This window comes from Schistocerca cancellata, chromosome 10 (assembly GCF_023864275.1).
Source record: "Schistocerca cancellata isolate TAMUIC-IGC-003103 chromosome 10, iqSchCanc2.1, whole genome shotgun sequence".
NCBI lineage: Eukaryota > Metazoa > Arthropoda > Insecta > Orthoptera > Acrididae > Schistocerca > Schistocerca cancellata.
This window is the reverse complement of record NC_064635.1, coordinates 80288100-80314578: the sequence shown is the minus strand read 5'-3', so window position 1 is coordinate 80314578 and position 26479 is coordinate 80288100. Positions and strand designations below refer to the sequence as shown.

The window sequence follows — 26479 nt, the reverse complement described above, 5'->3', positions numbered from 1 at the left end:
CTCCTCCCTTTGTTATGATTTCATCACTATAAGTGATTCTTTGAGCAAATTGTGAATTGAGAGTTGATATATCAAGAAATCAGAACATTTTTATAAATTTCTTAAATGATAACGTTTTTGCCATTGATTGTATACATTTATTGTAAATGCAGTCAATGGCAAATATGTTGCTGCTTAAAACATTCAGTGCGACTGCAAAGTCAAATAAAACACAATTTATAAAAATTGTTATCATTATGAGAAGGTACAATTGTATAATTTAACGGATTGCTCTCACCTCTGTTTGACTCATTCTGTAACACTCACTAATTGGTGGCAGGAGAACGCACATATAAAAGTATTTTAAAGGTACCTTTAATAGTTGAACATTGGAGGTAAAGTGTTTACAGTGAGTACACATCATATGCTAATTGTTTATAACTTTGTTTAAGAACAATCATTAACTTTTGATTGATCAGGAATTACATTGAAATAACAGAGTATCTACAAGTAAATTCAACTAAACTATTATTGTACTTTCCCAAAATTCCACTCTCAGCAGTTTTCTAAATTTCAATTGCAAAACAAATAACGACATCGACATTCTGAATTACCTGTGAGATTTGTATTTATTGAAATAGTTTTGCTGTTGACAGTCATCGCAAATTAATGCTAATTTTCTTTGTGTTGCTTGCTAACAACAGACTGGTAATAGAATTTAGAATAGGTGACTTCACACTTAAATCAAGCATAATTTTCCTAAATGTAACACTTCCTGTATGTGAATGAAAATAGTCAATTTTTGAAAATATAATGTAATTGGATAGATAAAAAAAGCTACTCACTAATTGGTGGCAGGAGAATGCACATATAAAAGTATTTTAATCTGGAAGCTTTCGGAGCCAGTGGCTCCTTCTTGTGGCAGAAGGTTTGAAGGGGAAGGAAGAGGAGTGAAATAAAAGAGCTGCTGAGATTTAGGAAATGGGAAGAGTTCGGAAAAGATGGCCAGAACTCTGGGATCTGAGTGACTTTTTCTAACTCTCCCCATTCCCTTAACCTCGCCAGTCCTTTTCTGTCACCCCTCTTCCTTCCCTTTCAACCCTTCTGCCAGAAGAAGGAGCCACTGGCTCCGAAAGTGTGCAAATTTAAATACCTTCATATGTGTATTCTTCTGCTGCCACTTCCTATATTTTGACCTGTAGTTTACATTACTTGCAGCAAGTGATTTCTCTAAAGGAATTAGCTTTTAAAACTTACCTTCCTGTACACGAGTGCTACCTTGAGGGTGACTAATTTGTGTAACTAAATAGTTTAATAGTTGTTATGAGTTTCATAGCGATACAATATAAGGATGAAACTTAAACTTTATTCACCTGTATCTCATGTCATGAATGAAGTACAACTTTCAGCTCATATTTGTGTTTCAACGTTTTATTCATATTTTCTTAATATTTTCTAAGTATACATTTAATGTAGGAAAAAGGAATACCATTTTAGATAGATGTAGATCTTAATCACAATTTAGATACGATCGCATATATTTATATCCTTGCCTGTCTTGCAGGTTTTTATAATTTATATTCTGGCATAAGACTGTTTACAATGAAGTAAGTGACAGTTGAAGCCTACTCTTCACTCGCGCCACTCACCATTTACTCGTGTGTCACCACCTTACAGTGCGTGACGCGACGGCCCGCCTGCCCAACGGCGAGGGCACGCGCTCCGACATCTGTGAGCTGCTGCGTGACTCTCAGTACTTGGCTCCGATTGCCCAGGAGAACTACCTGCATTCTGTGGTGAGCGGGGCACTCGACCGCCTGCACTACGAGCCGGACCCCTGTGTCAAGTACGACACCAAGCGGAAGATCTGGATATACTTACACCGCGGCCGCTCTGAGCAGGAATTTGGTATGTTTTCTTATATCTTCGTGCCAGAGCTCCACTTGGTGTTGGAATAAACAGGTTTTGCATTTTATGCTTCATGAATATCCCTTCTCCTGTTCAGTGAGTTGTTAGCTTCTCTTCCAGGTTATTCGCTTTGTGCCAGAAATTCCCGTACAATATTTAAAAGATTTATCACATAGACTGAGCAGTACAATAAGATTATTTGCTCAGTGCTTTTGTTTACAGGAAAGTATCGTTGTTGGACAAGGAAATACAGAAAAACTTGAACAACATTTCTGCTTTGGATAATGAACGACATCTCTCTTTAAATGTGGCCGATTGAAAGATAATTCCTGAAAGAACTTGATAGTATATTATTACATGATTTACCTTGAATATTTTTAGTACATCAAATCATGTAATCATTAGGGGGAATGCTACGAATTGGCATGGAATGGGAAAATATTAACAAAGGTGAATATAAGACTAAAATTTGTTGGATGAGGAATTTGTGTACAGGATGCTAGTGGGATCAGTTCTGGAGTATTGTTCCTGTGTTTTGAGTCCTTATCAAGTAGGCTACTCAGCAGACATGGAACAATTCAGAGACACACTGCAAGAATCAAATAGGAGTTTGAATAAGTGAAACGAAATGTTCAGATTATGCATGTGTTCTGTGCAGGATATGGCAACCCTACTCTGCACCTCTACGTAGTTGTGCCATTGACTGTGAAGGGGCTAACTAAAGATTGTAAGTCAAAGTGATCCACAGAAATGTCCAAGAAAAACTGATGTAATGTTTGATGCTCGTTTTGTGCCACATCAAAGTCACTATTGTGCTATTTTAAGTTGTTATGGTATACCGATGCCTCTACTTTAGTCTTCTTCTTGTTTCTTGTTTATCTCGGCTTCTTGAGATCTCTTGTGAAGAGACATGATACAGCACGTTCAGTTGTGACCTGGGACAATCAATGAAGTTACACAACAGTTAGTAATTTAACTTTTGAAACCGCTGGTTTATTGGCATTTCTGGAAATAAAATCATTCTCATACTCTCAAGTGGTCAGCAAATTTCGTGTAACAGTTTGTATGTGTAATGGGACTTATTATGTCACAACTCGTTCTAATGAATTAATTAATTGCATTTCACTGTTGCCAACTTCCCCCCATGAACCATGGACCTTGCCTTTGGTGGGGAGGCTTGCGTGCCTCAGCGACCCCATAGGTGCAACCACAACGGAGGGGTATCTGTTGAGAGGCCAGACAAACGTGTGGTTCCTGAAGAGAGGCGGCAGCCTTTTCTGTAGTTGCAGGGGCAACAGTCTGGATGATTGACTGATCTGGCCTTGTAACACTAACCAAAACGGCCTTGCTGTGCTGGTACTGCGAATGGTTGAAAGCAAGGGGAAACTACAGCCGTAATTTTTCCCGAGGGCATGCAGCTTTACTGTATGGTTAATGATGACGGCGTCCTCTTGGGTAAAATATTCCGGAGGTAAAATAGTCCCCCATTCGGATCTCTGGGCGGGGACTACTCAAAAGGACGTCGTTATCAGGAGAAAGAAAACCGGCATTCTACAGATCGGAGTGTGGAATGTCAGGTCCCTTAATCGGACAGGTAGGTTAGAAAATTTAAAAAGGGAAATGGATAGGTTAAAGTTAGATATAGTGGGAATTAGTGAAGTTCGGTGGCAGGAGAAACAAGACTTTTGGTCAGGCGAATACAGGGTTATAAATACAAAGTCAAATAGGGGCATTGCAGGAGTAGGTTTATTAATGAATAAAAAAAATAGGAATGCGGGTAAGCTACTACAAACAGCATAGTGAACGCATTATTGTGGCCAAGATAGACACGCCTACTACAGTAGTACAAATTTACATGCCAACTAGCTCTGCAGATGACGAAGAAATTGAAGAAATGTATGATGAAATAAAAGAAATAATTCAGATAGTGAAGGGAGATGAAAATTTAATAGTCATGGGTGACTGGAATTTGGTAGTAGGAAAAGGGAGAGAAGGAAACGTAGTAGGTGAATATGGATTGGGGGTAAGAAATGAAAGAGGAAGCCACCTGGTAGAATTTTGTGCAGAGCATAACTTAATCATAGCTAACACTTGGTTCAAGAATCATGAAAGAAGGTTGTATACATGGAAGAACCCTGGAGATACAAAAAGTTATCAGATAGATTATATAATGGTAAGACAGAGATTTAGGAACCAGGTTTTAAATTGTAAGACATTTCCAGGGGCAGATGTGGACTCTGACCACAATCTATTGGTTATAAACTGTAGATTAAAACTGAAGAAACTGCAAAAAGGTGTGAATTTAAGGAGATGGGACCTGGATAAATTGACTAAACCAGAGGTTGTATAGAGTTTCAGGGAGAGCGTAAGGGAACAAATGGCAGGAATGGGGGAAAGAAATACAGTAGAAGAAGAATGGGTAGCTTTGAGGGATGAAGTAGTGAAGGCAGCAGAGGATCAAGTAGGTAAAAAGACGAGGGCTAGTAGAAATCCTTGGGTAACAGAAGAAATATTGAATTTAATTGATGAAAGGAGAAAATATAAAAATGCAGTAAATGAAGCAGGCAAAAAGGAATACAAACGTCTCAAAAATGAGATCGACAGGAAGTGCAAAATGGCTAACCAGGGATGGCTAGAGGATAAATGTAAGGATGTAGAGGCTTATCTCACTAGGGGTAAGATAGATACAGCCTACAGGAAAATTAAGGAGACCGTTGGAGAAAAGAGAACCACTTGTATTAATATCAAGAGCTCAGATGGAAACACAGTTCTAAGCAAAGAAGGGAAAGCAGAAACGTGGAAGGAGTATATAGTGGGTCTATACAAGGGCGATGTACTTGAGGACAATATTATGGAAATGGAAGAGGATGTAGATCAAGATGAAATGGGAGATATGATACTGTGTGAAGAGTTCGACAGAGCACTGAAAGACCTGAGTCGCAACAAGGCCCCCGGAGTAGACAACATTCCATTAGAACTACTGACGGCCTTGGGAGAGCCAGTCCTGACAAAACTCTACCACCTGGTGAGCAAGATGTATGAGACAGGCGAAATACCCTCAGACTTCAAGAAGAATATAATAATCCCAATCCCAAAGAAAGCAGGTGTTGACAGATGTGAAAATTACCGAACTATCAGTTTAATAAGTCACAGCTGCAAAATACTAACGCGAATTCTTTACAGACGAATGGAAAAACTAGTAGAAGCCGACCTTGGGAAGATCAGTTTGGATTCCGTAGAAATATTGGAACACATGAGGCAATACTAACCCTACGGCTTATCTTAGAAGCTAGATTAAGGAAAGGCAAACCTACATTTCTAGCATTTGTAGACTTAGAGAAAGCTTTTGACAATGTTGACTGAAATACTCTCTTTCAAATTCTGAAGGTGGCAGGGGTAAAATACAGGGAGCGAAAGGCTATTTACAATTTGTATAGAAACCAAATGGCAGTTGTAAGAGTTGAGGGTCATGAAAGGGAAGCAGTGGTTGGGAAGCGAGTGAGACAGGGTTGTAGCCTCTCCCCGATGTTATTCAATCTGTATATTGAGGAAGCAATGAAGGAAACAAAAGAAAAATTCGGTGTAGGAATTAAAATCCATGGAGAAGAAATAAAAACTTTGAGGTTCGCCGATGACATTGTAATTCTGTCAGAGACAGCAAAGGACTCGGAAGAGCAGTTGAACGGAATGGATGGTGTCTTGAAAGGAGGATATAAGATGAACATCAACAAAAGCAAAACTAGGATAATGGAATGTAGTTGAACTAAGTCGGGTGATGTTGAGGGTATTAGATTAGGAAATGAGACACTTAAAGTAGTAAAGGAATTTTGCTATTTGGGGAGCAAAATAACAGATGATGGTCGAAGTAGAGAGGATATAAAATGTAGACTGGCAATGGCAAGGAAAGCGTTTCTGAAGAAGAGAAATTTGTTAACATCGAGTATAGATTTAAGTGTTAGGAAGTCGTTTCTGAAAGTATTTGTATGGAGTGTAGCCATGTGTGGAAGTGAAACATGGACGATAAGTAGTTTAGACAAGAAGAGAATAGAAGCTTTCGAAATGTGGTGCTACAGAAGAATGCTGAAGATTAGATGGGTAGATCACATAACTAATGAGGAGGTGTTGAATAGAATTGGGGAGAAGAGAAGTTTGTGGCACAACTTGACTAGAAGAAGGGATCGGTTGGTAGGACATGTTCTGAGGAATCAAGGGATCACCAATTTAGTATTGGAGGGCAGCGTGGAGGGTAAAAATCGTAGAGGGAGACCAAGAGATGAATACACCAAGCAGATTCAGAAGGATGTAGGTTGCAGTAGGTACTGGGAGATGAAGAAGCTTGCACAGGATAGAGTAGCATGGAAAGCTGCATCAAACCAGTCTCAGGACTGAAGACCACAACAACAACTGTTGCTAAGCAAGATAATGAACAAGGTGATATGTGTCTCAATTAGAACAAAACCTTGATATTTTGAATACACTTTTGGTCCATTTTTGTCAAAATCAGCACTTGTCTCAAAATTAATTTCCAACTTCGTGCATTAAGTCCAAGCGCGTTTGCAACTATTGTACATGATTCACTGGACAGCTCAATTACGCACTAGCGTATAACGTAATTCAAATCGAGCGCGCAGATTTCAGTTTTCCCTAATGGGCCAAATGACTCTTTTTGTAATAACATAAAGTCTACATGAAACTGGATTTGTCTCCATTCGAGTGAAAATCACAAAAAATAAAATTCACCGCACAGGTCAGCGAATTGTACACATGCGCTTTTTGCTCTGTAAGTGATAACTTGTCTCAGAGTAAAAGCCGCACATAATTTCACACTTTTTCATGCACACAAAATTCAAAACACCTTCATATTAAACATATAAATTATGGCCTGCAATTAGTTATTAACATTTCCCATTCTGAATAAACTTCATGAACTTTCGTTTCATAATCAATAAACTTTTATCGCCTGAAAGAAACTATTAGTTTGCTAAAACGAATTCAGATTACAGTCAACTCGTGTCTAGACAATGTCACGAATCGATACTTGCTTGGAATGAATGAAATACCTGTACTGAAAAAAAACTGTCTGTTGAGTAATTTAGTGACCTTTATAACAAATTTGGTACTCCTTGCATCGCTACACTGGGAAAAGTGTAGAACAAGCTTTAAAACTGCATGTTGGATCTAGATTTTCCCATTAAGTGAAAGGAAGGGGCTGTTTACTTTATATTATTTTTCACTCTTGTTTCCTATCTGTATCTACATTTACATGACCGATCTACATTTCACACAAGTGTCTAGCAGAGGCATGGAAGCACATGCATACTATATCTCAAACATTCCATTCTAGAATAGCATGTGAGGAAAAATGAATACCTAAATCTTCCCATTAAGTCTCTGATTTCTCTTATTTTATTATGTTGATCAGTTCTCTCTGAGCAAGTAGGAGTCAACAAAATATTGTCACATAATTTTTGAAACAGTCTCGCCACAATTCGAAACATCTTTGTCTTAATGATTACCACACAACTCACGTATCATATCGTGACACTCTTCTTTTTTTGTGGTACTATAAAATGAATTCCTTCTCACTAAAATTTTTCTGTGTTCTACGTCAATCCTATATGGTAAAGATTCTGTGCCATGCGGCAGTACTTCAGAAAAGGATGGACAAGTGTAGTACAGGCACTGTCTTTAGTATGAGGGCATGCTGGAAGGTAATGCCTCCAAATTGTTTCTGTGAAAATTTTGTGTAGCTTTTTAAATCAAACAAATGTTGTTAACAATCTGCAGCTTTAATATTCCTAGCTACACATTTATTTCTCAACGTAGTCACCCTAGCGACAAATGTGTTTCTTCCAACAAGAGACCAGTTGAATGAGATCTTCACTCTGTAGCGGAGTGTGCGCTAATATGAAACTTCCTGGCAGATTAAAACTGTGTGCCCAACCGAGACTCGAACTCGGGACCTTTGCCTTTCGCGGGCAAGTGCTCTACCGTCTGAGCTACCGAAGCACAACTCACGCCTGGTCTTCACAGCTTTACTTCTGCCAGTATTCTCATTCTGGAAACATCCCTCAGGCTGTGGCTAAGCCATGTCTCCGCATGTCCTTTCTTTCAGGAGTGCTAGTTCTGCAAGGTCCGCAGGAGAGCTTCTGTAAAGTTTGGAAGGTAGGAGACAAGATACTAGCAGAAGTAAAGCTGTGAGGCCCGGGCGTGAGTCGTGCTTCGGTAGCTCAGATGGTAGAGCACTTGCCCGCGAAAGGCAAAGGTCCCGAGTTCGAGTCTCAGTCGGGCACACAGTTTTAATCTGCCAGGAAGCTTCAAGAGACCAGTTTGTTGATACCATCACTGTAGAAGCTTGGCCTTTTAGAGAGAGTCACAACCTCACCTCTGCCTGCATTGCTTCATCACTATCAAAGTGAAATCCTTGAGAGTGGTCTTTAACTTTTGAGAGCAGAAGATAATCGGATGGGGCCAAGTCAGGACTTTATGGAGGAAGATTAATATGAATGTATCATAGCGGATTATTGCAGATGTTGCAATGCTCGTGTATTGTCTGGGATTATCATGCTGAAGGAGAGGGTGCTCCATATGTGGACAAACTCTTCATATTGGAAACTCGATTACAGCAGGATGTTTCTCACACACTGACATAGTTAACATTATTCACCATTGTGTTGCAAGCTACACTTTGAGACCGCTAGTAGCAGAGGCCTGCAAATATGAAGACATGAAGAATAAAGATGGAGAATGTATAATCTTCATTTTATTTAAAAATCTTTAAGAGTGTTCACGTAAAAAATTCGAAGGCCTTAGTTTCCAGCATGTCCTTGTAGGTTTGTTGCATCTTCTAAATCTTCTGTAAATAAAACACAGCCTTTCCCACAACATTTTCTACATGATGGTTCCAATTTAAGTTGTTTGTAGCTGTAATCTCTAGGTATTTTGTTGTATTAACTAGTGTGGAGGACCTCATACTTTTTTTTACTGTTTAGGGTTAATTGCCACTTTTTGCACCATGCAGATATATTTTCTAAATCATAATTATTTTGTCTTCCTGATGATTTTACTAGTTGCAGTGAACAATGGCATCACCTGAAAACATTTGAGTGCTGCTCATCAACATCTAGATTAAGAATAGCAGAGGGCCTATAACACCTCCTTGTCAAACTTAGGCATCACTTTAGTTTTGCTACATGACTTCCTGTTAGTTACTTTAAACTGTGACCTTTCTCAATGGAAATCATGACCCTAGCCACACAACTGAGTCTTTACTCCCTAGGCACATAATTTAATTAGAATCCACTTATGAGGAATGGTTCAGAAGCCTTCTAGAAATATAAAAATATGGAAGCAACTTGAGATTTTCTGCTGACAGCACTCAGTACTTCATGCGAATAAAGAGTCAGTTGTGTTTGACAAGAACAATATTTTCAGAATCCCAGATAGTTATGTGTCAATAGATCATTTCCTTGTGTCTGCTGCAGACTCAGAGGTTTTCTTCATAGGGAATTGTCAATTGTAATTTGAGTTAATCTGCCTGTAAGGAGAAGGCAGATCATCTGAGATAATATTTCTTTTGCAGAGAGACTCCACCAGCAACAACAAGGTGTGACGAAGGCTAAGAAGCCCCTCGGACCACGTAAGCCCGGTGGACGGCGCCCGAGGCAAGAATCTCAGCAAGGGGGTGTGCTGGCCAGCGTCACTTCTGGAGAGCAGGTGAGTCTCTGGCAGTTGTGAGCTCCTTACTACAAATGACCCGTGGATTACTTTTACTAAATTTGAGGATAAGATGAAAGCTTCCAGTCCAGGCAGTGAATGAGTGTCCCTAGAATGAATATTTTACTCTGCAGTGTAGTGTGTGTGTTGTTTCCTACGTCGACATACATACTCCACAAGCTACTGTGGTGGAGGGTACCTTGTACCACTAACTTTCCTATCCTGCTTGCAAACGATGTAAATGAAAACAACCACATGTGTGTGTTGTCTGCATAAACACTCATTTCCCTTGTCTCGTCTTCGAGGTCCTTACACTAAATGTGCGTTGGCGGCTGTAGAATTGTTCTGAAGTCATCTGTAAGTGTCAGTTGCCTAAATGTTCTCATTAGTGTTTCACAAAAGGAATGTCTCTCTCACTCGAGAGATTCCCATTTCAGTTCACAGAGCATTTCCATTATACACTGATGTTGATCGAAGATGTCTTCCCTTAATCTGGCCCGGTGGGGCTTCCAAACACTCGAGCATTACTCAAGAATGGTCCGCACGTGTGTTTTATTACAGATTATTACAGATATTACAGATTAGCTACTCTTTTCTAAAATTCTTGCAGTAAACCTAAAATGACCATTTGTCTTCTCTACTACCATCCTTTTGTGCTCGTTCCAGGTCCAACCACTTTGCAATGTTACGCCTAGATATTTAATCGCCGTGACTGTTTCAAGCAGCACACCGCTATCACTAACACTCTGGGTTTGATTTTCCTATTCATTTGCATTAACTTACAGTTCTCTACATTTGAGCTAGTGGACATTCATCACACCAACTAGAAATTTTGCGCAGGTCGTCTTGTACCCTCCTACAGTCATGCAACAATGGTACCCTTCTGTACAGCAAAACATAATTAACTAACAACATCAGCTTGCTGCTCACCCAGTCCATCAGAATCATTTACATATATATAGCGAACAAGAGTGGTCCTCTCACACTTCACAGGGGCACTCCTGATGATACTCCTTTATCTGATTAACAATCACTGTCAGGGACAAAGTACTGGATTCTATTACCTAAGAAGCCTTTGAGCCACTAACATATGTGGAACCTGTTCCATACACTCGGACCATTAACAGCCTGCTGTGGGCACTGTATCTAACACTTCTCAGAAATCTAGGAGTACGGAATCTGCCTGTTGCCCTCCATCCACAGTTTGCAGGATATTGTGTGAGAAAAGGGCAAGCTGATTTTCGAATGAGCAATCCTTTCAAAATCAGTTATGATTTGTGGACAGAAGCTTTTCTGTCCCAAGAAAATTTATTATGTTCTAACTTAAAATATGCTCAAGAATTCTGCAGCAAAGTGATGTTATGGATATTATCTGTAATTTTCTGCATCTGTTCTCTTACCATTCTTATATATGGGAGTCACCTTCACTTTCTTCCATTTGCTGGGAACTTGGTGCCGGGTAAGAGATTGGTGGTAAGTGCGAGCTAAGTAAATGTGTTATAACTTCATGGTGAACAAATATATTTCAAGGACGACGCAATACATGAAAGTCACAGAGCAAATAAACAGAGTAAGACGTGTGTCACTTTAACAGTCAAATCATAACTGAGTCAGAGTCTAGCGGCCGCTGGCTGGCTGGCCGCTTAGGTGGCGCTGCTGCTGCATGGCTGGCAGACAGCGCCGCATGTAGAGGACGCGCGTAACTGCGCAGCGGCACTTTGAAAGATCAGCGAGTCACAACAAAATGGCCAGCTTCCTGGAATATTATAACCATGTTTCACACTGCTGCTCACTGCCATAACTTTGCCTTACAAGGTCGTGCTCTTAGCAACTGAGCTATTCGTGCACAACTCATGCTCCAGCTTTAGTTGTGCTTTGACAAGAGAACACTGTGATGGGTCTGCTTGCAATCAAGATTTGGCGGCGGTCACCTCGGAAGAGGCCAAGACGACAAGATAACAACAGCAACATTTGTCGGGCTGGAAGAATACGTGACTGGTTTTCTGAACATTCCCACCCGATTGCATCTTGATTGGCTTGCAAAGTCACCTGACTTGAACCCCATACAAAATCTGTGGTACGTGTTGGAACAGTGGATAAAATGCTGACACCAGTATCTCTGCAATTTGTTAGAACTGTGCTACAATTTCCTCAGTGAGTGGCTTAACCTCAATGCGATGTATGTTCACAATATTGTGAACCCAATTCCCAACAGAACCCAGACAGTTATTAAGTCCAGGAGCGGAGTTACGTGGTATTAAATGATGTGAATGTGGCCATATATGGAAGTGAAATGTGGACAATAAACAACTGAGACAAGAAGAGAATTAACCTTTTTGAAATGTGGTACTGCATGAGAATGCCAAAGAGAAGATCGGTGTATTAAGCAAGCAAATCGAATTGAGGGACGGGGGGCAGGGGGGGGGGGGGGCACCTTATGGCACAACTTGACTAAATGGAGGGAAGGAGTGAAAGCACACATCCCAAGGCATCAAGAAGTTGTCATTTTGGGACTGGAGGGAAGTGTGGGAGGTAAAAACTGTAAAGAGAGACCAAGTCTTGGCTGCAGAAAGCAGGCTCAAATGATCATAGCCATGCAGAGATGAAGGAGCTTACACAGGATAGACTAGCATGGGCTTGTGATATATGCTGAAATAACAAAATTCATGGGAAAGCTATATGCACATATCCAGATGGTGGTAGTATCGCATACACAATGTATAAAAGGGCAGTGCATTGGCAGAACTGTCATTTTTACTGAGGTGATTCATGTGAAACAGTTTCCAACTTGAACATGGTTGCACGATGGGAACTAACAGACCCGAACCTTGAGTGGTAGTTGGAGCTAAATACATGGGACATTCCATTTCAGAAATCATCTGAAATTCAATATTCTGAAGTCCATAGTGTCTAGAGTATGCTGAGAATACAAAATTTCAGGTATTACCTCTCACCAAGGAGAACACAGTTAATCACAACCAAGAGCAGCAGCATTTGCTTAATGTTGTCAGTGCTAACAGGCAAGCAACACTGCGTGAAATAATGACAGAAATCAGCGTGAGATGTACAACGAGCGTACCAGTTAGGACATTGTGGTGAAATAGGACATTGTGGGGAAATTTGGTGTTATTGGGCTAAGGCAGCAGATGACCGATATGAGTACCTCTGCTAAAAGCTCGATATCATCTGCAGCGTCTCTCCTGGAATTGCGACCATATCAGTTGCCTCTAGACAACAGGAAAACTGAGGCTTGGTCAGTTGAGTCTTAATTTCATTTGGCAAGAGCTGATTGTAGGGTTTGAGTGTTGTGCAGACCCCATGAAGCCACAGACTGAAGTTGTCAACAAGGCACTGTGCGAGCTGGTGGTGGCTACATAACGCTGTGCGCTTTGTTTACGCAGAGTCGACTGGCTCCTCTGGTCCGATGGAACTGATCACTGACTGGAAATATTTATGTGTGGCTACTTGGAGACCATTGCAGCCACTCGCGGATTTCATGTTCCCAAACAATTATGTAGTTTTTATGGATGACAGTGAGCCGTGTCACCATCCACAGTTCTTCACGATTGGTTGGAAGAACAGTCTGGACAGCATGAGCGAATGGTTCGGCCACGCAGGTTACCTGACATGTATCCCATCAAACATTTATGTCCCTTAAATGTCCGTTTGTGCACAAAATCGTGCATTCGCAACACTTTCGCTGTTATGGATGGCTGTAGAGGCAACATGGTTTAGTATTTCTGCAGGGGACTTCCAACAACTTGTTGAGTCTGTGCCACATTAATACGCCAGGCAAAAGGAGGTCCAATGTGATATTAGAAGGTATCTCATGGCTTTTGACACCTCAGTGTAATCCTGTTGAACTTGCAGCTCTTTTTCACAAAGCAGAGGTCAACTGCGACCATGTGATCTATTCCGAATCTATTGCTTAAGATTAAAACTTCTTTGGAAAACAATAACCTAAATTTCTATATAATAAAAGTTGGTTTTGATGTAACATAGCAGAGACATTCACTACAACATAAGATTGTTTGAAATTATCTGTCCCTTTATGTATCAGTCTTTATACTTATATCTTCTTTATCAGCAGTATTTGTGTGGTTCAGCTTCTTGTATTTACTTTCTGTGTCAGAACTATACCTAACTTTGCTTACATGTTTAAGAAGTCAGAATCTTTTTGAAAAGCCCTTTCAAGCAATGGGTATATTTCAGTCAAAGCACAAGGACAATGTACCACAATTTTTATCATTACTTTTACTTGAAATACAATGTTTCAATTACTGTTAATTTATCAAAGCATTAATAAAGATACAGGGGTAACTTTTGTTATAATTTGGCTGGACAAAATCTGATTCCAGTTTCGTATTTCTTTGGCTAAACAGAATCATATGATGAATGCGATGATAACAACATTCTGTTTTATTTCTATATTTACTTTTTCTGGTGATTGTTGTTTTTGTATGTTCTTAGCTCTTCCACCCCCCTTTCAACATGGTTCACTCAATATGTTATAAACAGATGTTGCATGCAAATAGAACCAGAAGTTTGTGAGGGCCTCTAAATGCCACTCAGATGTGCTGAATTATCAGTATAACTTAAAATTATGTGAAACTTAATTCGATTCATAAGATGTCCTAATTCTGGCACAGGGATTGTTTGGCACCAGGAGGTTGATGTCACAAGCCACTGGAATAAGCCGGCAGACTCAGCTGGAGGAGAGCATCTCAGCAGGTGTGCTGACAGTCTTAAAACAACATCGACAAGTGCTGCCACCAGGTGGTTTGACAGACACAGATGTGCATATTTTCAAGATCGTGTTGCATTGGTTTTACCTAGGCTGAAGATGGCATTACTGAAAGAAGGAGCTATTTCAGCACGTCCCACTCATGCTATGGTTTTTGCACTGAACAATAATAAAAGTTTTTTTTAATGTTATGGATAGGTGACTATTTTACTCATAGAGGAGGTGTCAAATTGCAGAAAGGGATAATGAAAAGTCTGCTAAATATTTTAAGTTTTTGGGCAAAAAAGTCCTTCAGAAATAGAAAATACACACATTCACACAAGTGCAAGTCACACTCCCTTGGCCATTTATTGTTATTCCATCTTGGACTTTTCGATGTTTGATTTTACTGAAAGCCCTTGTTTTTATAAAGTTAAGATCACATCAAATATACAGGGTGTCGCAGAAATGTTGTGATAATCTTCAAGGGCTTGTAGAGGGTGTCTTGAGGAAAAAATTCAGGAAAGGAACCCGTCTCCGGAAACATCATCCAATGATGCTACAGAGTTCCATAGTTATAGACACCGACACCTGTCACTAGGCCATCCATTCAGCAGCGAACATGACTTGGTACACTGATGTACCACAGGTGGAAGGTCTCGCAGTGTTGTTTGTTATTCACTGATTGCCACTGACAGCCACGATCGCCAGTGGAGAAGGTGGAGCTAGCTGCTGGATATACAGGCCTTGTCTCACATGAATGCGATGCTCTGTTACCTTGGTGGGTGACAGTTTTGGGCCACAGTTTGCATACAAAGTTTATTTTTCTCCTATATACCAATAAACAGTGGAGATTTTAGGGCAGTTCCAGGAGAAGAATATGTTACAGATGGAAACCGCGGTCTGAAAAATCATCCACCAAGGCAACAGATCATCACACACATACATGACAAGACCGATCGACACAGCAGCTCACTGCGTCATCCCCACCAATGATTGTGGCAATCAGTCGCAAACACTGAATAACAAATCAAATTGCAAGACACTCCACCTATGGTCCGTCAGTGTACAAAGTCACGTTTGATGCAGCAGAGTGGGCTAGTGACAGGCACTGGCACCTATAACTGAAATGCTCTGTAGCTTCATTGAATGACATTTCCGGACACAGGTTTCTGTCGTTGATTTGTTCCTCAAGACAACCCCTCATAGTTTGTCACAACACTTCAGGACACCTTGTATACCCACGGACTTTGGATTCTGTTATTAGTGGGTGCTCATGTTAATGGCATTTAAAACAAACTATAGGTAGAGCTCATGCTGCACTTAATCAGCCTGTGGGCTGGAGACCACAGCAACAGTAACAGCACTGACAATTATAAGCTGTTGTTTCTTTTTTTGTTCTCAGTGAATTGTGTTTGAGCATTTATTCAATACAGAAAATTGTAATTTAACACACCATTTGAACTACTCGATGACAAAAACAGTTTCACAGGTACATTCTGTGTCCGAATCAGCTACTGGCTCATCTCAGTTGCAGTCGACCACAACAGCGTCCTCTGCGGGTGGCGCAGCTCAGCAGGTGGTGGTCACTACTGCGCCAGGGAAGGGTGTGCCAGTGGTTGGCGCCGTGGCGGGGGGACGTGGTGGGCGCTCGAGTGTGCACCAGCAGATCAGGGTTGCCGGGAGTAGTGCGGGCACTGCCATCCACAACCTGCAGGTGACCACTTCGGCTGGCCAGCAAACAATACAGGTAACACTGACTTATGAGTCACCCCCTTCAATTTCCTTGATATGTGCAGGATTTGGCACTCAATGATTGGATATCATTTCCTAAAATGAACTCGAAAAAACCTCCTTTGAATATTGGAAGACTTCTGACCAGTGCTAAGTACAAAGTATTTCTAGTTAATTAACATAGTCCCCACTAGCTGAGTGAATAGTATGTGCTTGTGGAAATGACATCATGTAACAACTTAAGTTGTTTCTTTATTGTGTGACCAGTTTCGGTCAAAGACCATTATGCAGCATCTGTTGTACACACATCATGTATACAGGAAATTTTCGGATGAAAAGGGTTGAATTCTAGTAAAAATACAAATAATACTTGCAGATTAAAGTTGTGCACCATTATAAACTCAATAATAAAGTTATAAATATACTCCTTTTTGCAGATGATCAGATATTCGTAATGGTCTAGGAAGATTAATTACAAAGAGCAATTTTATTTTTGCACAACGTAGCCAATTATTGTAATATGATAATATCTAAAGATCAAGCTAAGACGGTGACATTCGACAGTAAGGAGCATTTAAGAGCAAAAATAATACTTTTTGATAAACTGCTAGAACAAAGAAATACTTCCAGTGATCAAAAATACAAATTCCAAAAACTTCAACAATTGGTAGGTACTATAATTCACACTCTCCTCAAATAATGTAGGGAATAGATGACACTAAAATTTTATTATGTGATGGCAGTACCAGTTCTAATGCATGAGTCAGAGACAGTGACTCTAACTGCCAGCCAAGAGAGGATTCATAGAGCACAAATAAGACATCTAAAATCACTCGCTGGGTACACACTCATAGATTGGATAAAGAATAGTGAAATTAGATATGAACTGACCGCTAAAAGCCTATTTCAGAAAATAGAGGAACGTGGAAAGAAACGGTGTAAACATACTGAAGAAGGGATGTTAGATGAATGGCTACTTAAATAAATATACAAATATGCACCTCAAGGGAAAATAAATGTTGGGCATTGGAAGTAGATATGGAAATACTAGCTGCAGTTTACTTGAAATTGGAGCAGGCAAAGATGACTTGAAATTGGAGCAAGCAAAGATGCCTGAACCAAAACTGGATATGACAATAATAATTAAAGCTGTGGATCACAATTAAGGATGGGGGAGTTTTACATGGAATCATGAAGTTGCTTTTTTTATTCTTGTATTTAACATCTTTTTTTCCTTACTTTTATTTAAATTTGTGTTTATTATCAAATGAAACATCAGTTAAGTAACATTAAATCACAGTTTTTAATGAAAGTAACACATTTTTATTTTTATCACAGGTCATATGAAAATAAATCAAAAGTTAACACAGACATATGAAATGCCTTTTAGTTAAATGAAAAGAAATATATACATCAGTAATACACTATGATCTCGAGAAATAAAATAACATTTTAATTTTTATTTGTTGTGAATACTTGCATTTTCAGGTGACTAATAATTAAAAGTGAAAAGATATTACTTTTATTAAAATATTATGATTAAATATTTGTTCATTGACATTTCCATTTATTAATGAATATTAGTTCAAATAAAATCATAAAAAATGCGTTGCCAATGATATTTGAACTGGTGACTTTACGAGTAGGAGATGTTTGTGTTCTTCACTCCAGTGTTAGTAAGTCAGAAATATTTTACACTTGACAACACTCGGAAATCGTCCAACCTTTAAAGACAATTTTTCTGACTGTTTCATCATACTTCTCTAGAAAACTGATGTGCGAGCTCTGAGCTTCAACTCATATAAATATGAAGAAAATCAAATCAGAGGGGAATTCTGTAAGGTCCTGTTGTTAGTGAAATGAATCAGTAATTTCAGGTTTTATTCACTTTAGGGTTTTTCAGTTGGGCCTCAGTGTTGATGACATGTGTCGTAGAATGTGCCGTAGTTTATCATGAACTTATTAGAAGAAAGAATGACCAGTATCACCTTTGGGATTTATCCAGCAACATGACACAAAATATATGTTATATACTTCTATTTGTTGGGATTTCAGGATCCAAACAGCAGTCTGGAATACAGCAAAATTTGACATTATGCCATCTTTCTGCTGAACGGCATAACACCATACATTTGCATATATTAGACACTATATCTACAGTGAGAAACGGCAGTCCATTTGAGGGTCTAGGCACCATACGAGTACTGACAGTAGACTGCATTAAAGACTGATCCAGAATTTCGTGAGTGTATGGCAAATGACCGACATCTTTTATGCTAATGAACTGAAGACAAACAATAGACTTTGTTAACATAATTCACGCCGAATATCTGTTTGCTGTTATTTTCTAGTACTTACTGTCAGCAACCTAATTATTTATTGTCTTTGATGTAATTATGTGCTGTATCCATTTTTTAGCATTTTATTTTACTTGAACTATAGACATCTGCGACTGTACTCTGCAAACTACTGTTAAATGCATGATAAAGGGTATACCTACTGTAACAGTTATTAAGGGCTTTTTCCTGTCCCATTCACGTATGGAGCAACAGAAAGTGCTTGTTCTAATCTTGTCCTCACAATCCCTCTGTGAGCAATACATAAGGGGTTGTAGTATATTCTTAGCTTCATCATCTAAAGTTGGTTCTTGAAACTTTGTAAGTAGAATTTCTCAGCATAGTTTGCACTTATCTTCAAATGTCTACCTGTTCAGTTCTTTCAGCATCTCTGTGACACTCTCCCATGGGTCAGACAAACCTGTAAACATTTGTGCTGCCCTTCTCTGTATATGTACAGTATCCCCTATTAGTCCTATTTGGTATGGATCCCAAACATTTCAGCAATACTCTAAGTTGGCCAGCATGAGTGATTTGTAAGCAGTCTCATTTGCAGACTGATTACATTTCCCTAGCATTCTATCAGTGAATTGCAGTCTGCTGCCCGCTTTATCTATGACAAGCCCATCTGATCATTTCATTTCATATCCCTACAATTTGTTACATCTAGGTAGTTGTACGAGTTGGCTGATTCCAAGAGTGACATGTTCATATCGAAGTCATGTGTGTTTATTGGAGTCGTGTGTTTTATTGCAGTCATGTGTGTTTTTTGCAAAGTGTTTAGTTTTACATTTCTAAATATTTAAAGGAAGTTTCCTCCTTTGCACTAATTTGAAATTTTATCAAGATCTGACTGAATATTCGTGCAGCTTTTTTCAGACAGTATGTCATTATGGACAACCACATCCTCTACAAAAATTCTGAGGTTACTGTTAATATTGTCTGCAGTGTCATTAACTTCAATTGTTAATGATTCTGCAACCCAGATAACCTGCTGCTTCCCTCCTACTAAGAAATCCTCAAAAATGTTCAAATGGCTCTGAGCACTATGGAACTTAACTTCTGAGGTCATCAGTGCCGTAGCACTTGGAACTACTTAAACCTAACTAACCTAAGGACATCACACACATCCACGCCCGAGGCAGGATTCGAACCTGCGACCGCAGCAGTCGCGCGGTTCCAGACTGCAGCGCCCAGAACCGCTCGGCCACCCCGGCCGGCTAAGAAATCCTCACACCATTTACAAATTTCACTTAATACCCCATGTGAACATACTTTCAATAAGAGCCATACGTGGAGTAAAATGTTTTTTTGGAAATCGAGAAATACTGCACCTACCTGACTGCAGAATCTGTGCTGGTTGGCATGGAGGTCATTTTCTTTGAGATACTTCATTACATTTGAGCTCAGAGTATGTTCCAAGATTCTAGAACGAATGTATGTCAAAGATATTCTACTGTAGTTTTGTGGAGCACTTCTGCTACCCTTCTTGTAGCAGGTGTGAACTTCACTTTCTTCCAACTACCGAGTTTCGCAACTTACTGTCTCCATGTAAGTTAGGCTTAGTACAAATGCGAGTTTAGCATCGATTGTGAATCAGCATTTGAAGAATTTGTACTTATTGTTAGTGTGTTCATTAACTTTCACAGACAATCTGTTTTGTAATTACTTATACTTGTCATGTATTTCATTTACCTGTGCATCCCACTCACAGGTAACAACTTCGCAGAACCTGCTGCCTGCTGCGGGAAAATCCCTACTCGCAGTTTCAAATCCCGGGGTGGGCTCTGTGCGCGGCACATCACTTTCGCAGGCCGTGGCTGCCTCCAACGTAGTGACGGCAACCTCGGCAGCGACTGGTCTGCCCGCATCCTCCCAGCAGCAGCAGGTGGTGAAGACGGTGACGCTGACGGCACAGCAAGTGCAGGCAGTCGCGTCTGCGAGGGCGGCAGCGGCCGCCGTGACAGTGACTGCACCGACCACGACCGTAGGCGCCACGTCGCTCAGGATGGTGGGTACTGCCGGAGCTGTGACCCGTGGCGCCAAAGGGGGCAAAGCTGGCAAAGGTCAGGGACGAGAGAGGGTGCGCAGGACGCAGGTAATTCACAGTTTGTGTGTGTGGTGAAAGTGTACCAGCTGACGTGTGTGAGTGAGTGGGCCTCAGTACCGTCCAGGTGCTGTGGCAGATGCAGGATGAATGATTAGTTTTGAGTTAGCTTGTCGCAGTCTAAGGCTGAGAATGTAGTTTATACAAAAGGCACATTTGTAGTTGCTGATGAAACCTTTAAATAACAATGTTGCTTACTGATTGCCAATAGCCATTGCACGTGCACTAAGAAATCCTAAGGCATTTTAATGGGCAGTGTTGCTCTTAGTCATCCACTGACTACACACCGTTGGCAGCACTTTTCATCAAAGTGTAATATTTTGGTGCCATATGGCTTGTGTGTGGCAGGTTGCATGAAAACTGTGAGTTGCCATATGGCATGTGTTACAGGCTGCTTCCATTGTTTTTTCTTGGGGACCTGGGTTTGATTCCTGGCTGAGTCAGAGATTTTCTCTGTTTGGGGACTGGATCATCATCATTATCATCATCATCATCAGCAGCAGCAGCAGCAATGCACAATTTGCTGGAATGATGTCAGATAGAAAGACTCGCACTATGCAGCTGAACTAGGGGTTTGTCTACCAGTGATGCCATATGATCATCTCATTTCCACGAAGACCTTCACATAGGCTTTTTTAGTTCAACTTTACAGAACATACAGTAGAACCTTGTTGATCTGTCCCCTACGGAATCATGGTTGGAATGCCTGAAAGATCAGATTATGGGAGGAACACTTTTATTGATCCATAACGTCAGAATACAGTACAACACAACTTTAATGTTCAATTGGAAATACTGTATGAAATATTGTTCCATGTTAAAACAATAATAAAATGGAAAGAAAATATTCACACATTAAAAAATTCAACACAAAAGTGTAATGTACGGTAGCGCATGTAGTGTAAAATATGTCTGTATCATACGGTAGTATATTGTTACTGCGACTGAAAGTTTAATATCTGTTTACGTACCTTATTACAGTACTGAAATGAATGCAACTGATTTGCAGTTAACTGTCTGTAACATGAGAAATCACACACCTTAAGCAAGACACATCATAAGCAATGTGAAAAAAGTCTGCGATGTCCTTTTGCTTAGCAGAGAAGAAGTTTGATTTTGCCGCTACGTTCCACCATTTCCTAATCCACAAAATATGTATTTGGGCACACCTAGAACTTTTTTCATTATTGAAAGGCTATATCATATGTATTTTTAGCATCTGTATGTTATATTCGAGTCATATGTTCATTGTCTTGTTGTCGTCGTCATCGCTGTTGTTTTCATCAGCTGTTCAAGTTACCATGTCAGTGCATTAGTCATTAGTTAATTCTGCTTGTGTTGTGCTGTCAGCACCAGCTGTACTGATCCACTCACTTTGACACTGGGCCAAACATCTACTGAGATTTAATGTTTTCCTGCCGTTTACTACATTTTTTATTGCCCTGGTGAAATTTCCTATGTCCACAATGTTAATTTTCACCCGATTTTGCATCAACATATTTATAATTTTCCCGAAATTTACAAGTTATGGAAAAATGTTCATGGAGAAAAAACTGATGTAAAATGATGCTGGCCATCAAGTAGTGTTTTCAAACATTACATGGTTAAGTTTATTGACACCAAGGTGCTCTTCTCAGTGGATTTCAACCAGTAAACATGTAAAAGTCGTAACAATTCGTGCCATGTCTCCTGTCACTGCCGAACTCTACTCTGCATGGTGTCTGATGGGAGTAACTAGGTTTGTCCGAATAAAGGCCATCATGACCAGTTACAACCATTTCCAAACTGTCTCTACAGTGCGTGCGCAGTTTTGTGTTTGTCGTAATCGTCGTCACACCTCTGTCGAACCATATTTAGCGTATTTTGCCTTTTGATCACTTGTAACGCTAGCTGACTTCTTCATTCACTTTACATTGCTAAAATGTTTTTTGTTTAAACACAGCACCAATTACGGATTTTTACATGCTGAGCAAGATGTGTTTCAAGAATTTATTCTCGTTGTCAAGTGCAGTATTTATGTATGTATTTTTTGTGATGTTACACAAACAAACAGTGTGAGAGATAGTTTGGGTGTGTGTGGTTTCGTATGTAACTGAGGAGGCACAGTACAGGGTAACCTCAAAAACACGACTACAGTTCAAGAGACGCAGAACAACACATATGCAAACGCCACACAAAATACTTATGTAAATATTTACACTTGACAATGAGAAAAAATTCTTGAAATGTAGTGTAATAAGCATGAAAAAATATGTAATTTGTGCAGTGTTTCATCATTTAAATATTGAATGACAGCTGCTGACTTTCCAAAAACATTGATTATGATGTATGAAATTGAGTCAAACGTTTCTACTTGCCAGACAGTTATCAGTTCCCGTTACATCAGCACTTTTTATTAGGTAACAAACAAGTTCCTGACAAGACTATTTGATGCCTATTATGTGCACTTACATAAGGTGCAAAAATGCAGAATGGTATCTTGTATGTAACTTTTATAGCTTAAAATGTTATTTCCCACATTTTACACCATTTTTTGGAAGTCCTTTGAAAAGTCTGAAAGCAGGATTTTACTGTGTGTATGTGTGTGTGTTTTAAGGGGAATGACTAGGGGAATAAGGGGAGGTTTGTTGTTGAGAGATCTAATTTCTGACAGCAGTCTTCTGACATGTTTGATGTGGCTCATCACAATATCCTCTCTTGTGTCAACCTATTCATATTAGAGTGGCACCGAGCGCCATGGCACAGTGTTTAGCACAGTGGACTCGCATTGGGGAGGACGATGGTTCAAACCCACAATCGGCCATCCTGATTTAGCTTTTCCGTGATTTCCCTAAACCACTTCAGGCAAATGCTGGGATGGTTTGAAAGAACACAGCCGACAGCCAGCTGCCTTCCCTAATCCAATGAGACTGATGACCTCACTGTTTGATCCCCCCCCCCCCCCGCCCCCCCCTTAAATCAACCAACAGATCAGAGTGGCTCCCAACAATATATATTATTTGTTGTGTATAATCTGATTTCTGTCTCCCCCTGTAGGTTTTGCCCTCTACGCCGCCCTTGCGGACGTTATGCTCTGATGCCTTAATACATGTTCTATCATCCTGTTCCATCTTCTTGTTAATGTTCCCCACATATATGTTTCGCCAATTCTGTGGAGGACATTATCATTTCTTATGTTATCAGTCCACTTAACCTCAGAGTCGTATGTAACACAAAAATCTAGAACAACTCGCTTCTCTTCCCTTCTTGTTCTGTTTTCCTACAGTCCATAAATCACTTCCTTATGGTTCTGTGCTCCAGATGTACATTCTGAGAAGTGTCTTTCTTATGTTAAGGGCTAAGTTTAATACTAATGATGTCTTTGGTGAGAATGTCCTCTTTGCCTTGCAAGTCTGCTTCTTATGGACTTTTAGCTTTGTCCATTGTAAGATATTTTGCTTCCAAGATGGCAGAATTCCTCCATTATGTAGTCCCCAGTTTTGAATTTAAAGTTTGTCCCTCATATCAGTTTTGCTGTTCTATAGTACTACTGTCTTCCTTTGGTTTACTTTCAACCATATTCTGCATTTGGTAGATTATTGAGACAATTTATTGACTTCTTTAATTCTTCCTCACTTTTTCAGATGATAGATGTGTCATCAGCAAATGTTACAATTGATATTCTTTCACTCTGAATTTGAGTTACACTTCTGAACCTTTCTTTTACTTCCTTATTTACTTCTTCCATATACAGGCTAAACGCAATAGTAGAAAGACTGCATCCTCGCCTAATGCTGGTTTTCATCCAACCACTTGGTTCTTGTTCTTATTGTATATTACTTGTCTTCCCTTGTAGCATATATTTGCTTTTTTTGAAGAAAACATCTTGTGCTCCATTACATCATTGAACAGTGAGTTTAGTTGTATAAATCTGGTACATTTGAACTGTGTTCATGCTTGTGTTATAGGTGCACTTGACAGTTGTGCAAATGCTGAAACCAATTGATAGTAAGGAATAAAATGAAAATATTTATTCCAGCTGAACAGCCTTTGTGCGAATGATTTTAATTTGTCGAGTATGTGATGATGCCTGACTATAGGACATGATGATGCCTGACCGTAGGACATCAGTAGATGCTTTGTTTGGCAGATGATGGCTACTTTATTTGTTTAGGGGAAGGGACAAATCTAGCCATGTGTTTATGCTCACACTTTTCATTTCCTAGGCTGTTGCTAGCATTCTATTTAGTCCTGAACAGAACTTCTTTCACACTGCTGTTGGTAGCATATATCATTGACAAATTTCAAAACTTCAGTTATGGCTGGTAGCCACACTGCTATCAGCTTGTAGTCATTATTTCATCCACAGTTATAGTGGTGTTTAGACAACTCTATAGCTTTCCACACCTTCCTCTGGAGCTTGGGCGATTGTTTAGTGAGGTTACAAATGGTTTTAATATTGGCCAGCTGCTCACATTCGTCACACAGCTCAGTGACCAAGAATTTTGTGATTAACAGCTGTGCTACCCATGCTCTTTCATGCATCCTCAAATTTTACATCCTATTTCACCCGTGAAGCCATTCTTACAGGCAAGGACCACTTTTTAAATGCCATTCATCTGTGAGTCTATCACCTAAGCTAGAGCCTTCATCTGCCAACAAAAATAGCCCCACAACACTGCATATGTCATACCTCTTATTAATTTGTGTATGTGTAGCCTTTCAAAGTAAAACTATTATGCTTTATTTTTTTTTCATTTGTGGTAGAAGTTGAAATTACTAGTATTTGAGTTTGTAATTGTTATCACTGACCCAGCAAAATGCGGTCGGCATTTCACTTATTTCAGGCATGTTTTTGTAGCGCATTGACTCTTGTGATTATTACAGTAAATACGTAGATGTCATTTCGTGGCACGCATCACAGGAGATGACCTCAGAGGTGATTAATTTGCTGTAGATGTCTGGACTGTATTGTGAATAGCAAATAAGGAAATTATGATCCCCTCGATTGTTAACTTCTTCATAAGTAGTGATAAACATAAATATATCTAAAAACAAAGATGATGTGACTTACCAAACAAAAGCGCTGGCAGGTAGATAGACATATAAAATAGAGGGAAACATTCCACGTGGGAAAAATATATTTAAAAAGAAAGATGATGAGACTTACCAAACAAAAGCGCTGGCAGGTCGATAGACACACAAACAAACACAAACATACACACAAAATTCTAGCTTTCGCAACCAACGGTTGCCTCGTCAGGAAAGAGGGAAGGAGAGGGAAAGACAAAAGGATTTGGGTTTTAAGGGAGAGGGTAAGGAGTCATTCCAATCCCGGGAGCGGAAAGACTTACCTTAGGGGAAAAAAGGACGGGTATACACTCGCACACACACACACATATCCATCCGCATATACACAGACACAAGCAGACATGGCTTATATATTGAATTAAATAAGTGTTTGTTGTGATAGTGCAAAATACTGGATGGAATACAGACAATATGAGTCAAGACAACAATCAACATGTATAAAAGAAGACTTATTTTGAACCTCAATTCTATTTGCTATAACATGTTTGTCATATCTTTATTTGCTGTTGTAATATATTACTGCAGTGTTTGTCCAGTATTTTCATCATCATTTTCTAAATGCTATGCCTTGTTGCCGCAACCACTGCCCCCCCCCCCCCCCCCTTTTTATTGTGTCATCTTCATTTCTTAATAATTTTATGCATTCTGTTACTTCTGACAGATTTTTGACTTTTTTTCCCCCCTTGGATTCCCGTTGGTTTCCTTTCCCAAACAATTTCCTACCATCATATCTGTAAAAAATCTATAACGTCCCAATAAATATCCAAAAGACTTCTTTTCTTATTTTGTGTAGTCCCATTGTGCTTTTCTATTTCCTGTTCATTGACCTCTTTTGGAAAATCTTCATTGGTTTGTCTTTGTGCGCAGGTGTTCCTCAACTTTCTCCACAGCCACATTTCCACTACA

General features: G+C 39.7%; 1 protein-coding gene across 1 annotated transcript in view; it reads left to right on the top strand.

The window, feature by feature from the left end:
• The window catches only part of LOC126106882 (nuclear factor related to kappa-B-binding protein), a 194237-nt gene that overhangs the window by 79273 nt on the left and 88485 nt on the right, over window positions 1–26479 (top strand). The window contains exons 12-15 of the mRNA XM_049913296.1: window positions 1657–1887; window positions 9470–9603; window positions 15864–16076; window positions 20111–20494. Of these exons, the coding sequence (XP_049769253.1) occupies window positions 1657–1887; window positions 9470–9603; window positions 15864–16076; window positions 20111–20494 (962 nt within the window). The remainder of the gene's footprint in view (window positions 1–1656; window positions 1888–9469; window positions 9604–15863; window positions 16077–20110; window positions 20495–26479) is intronic.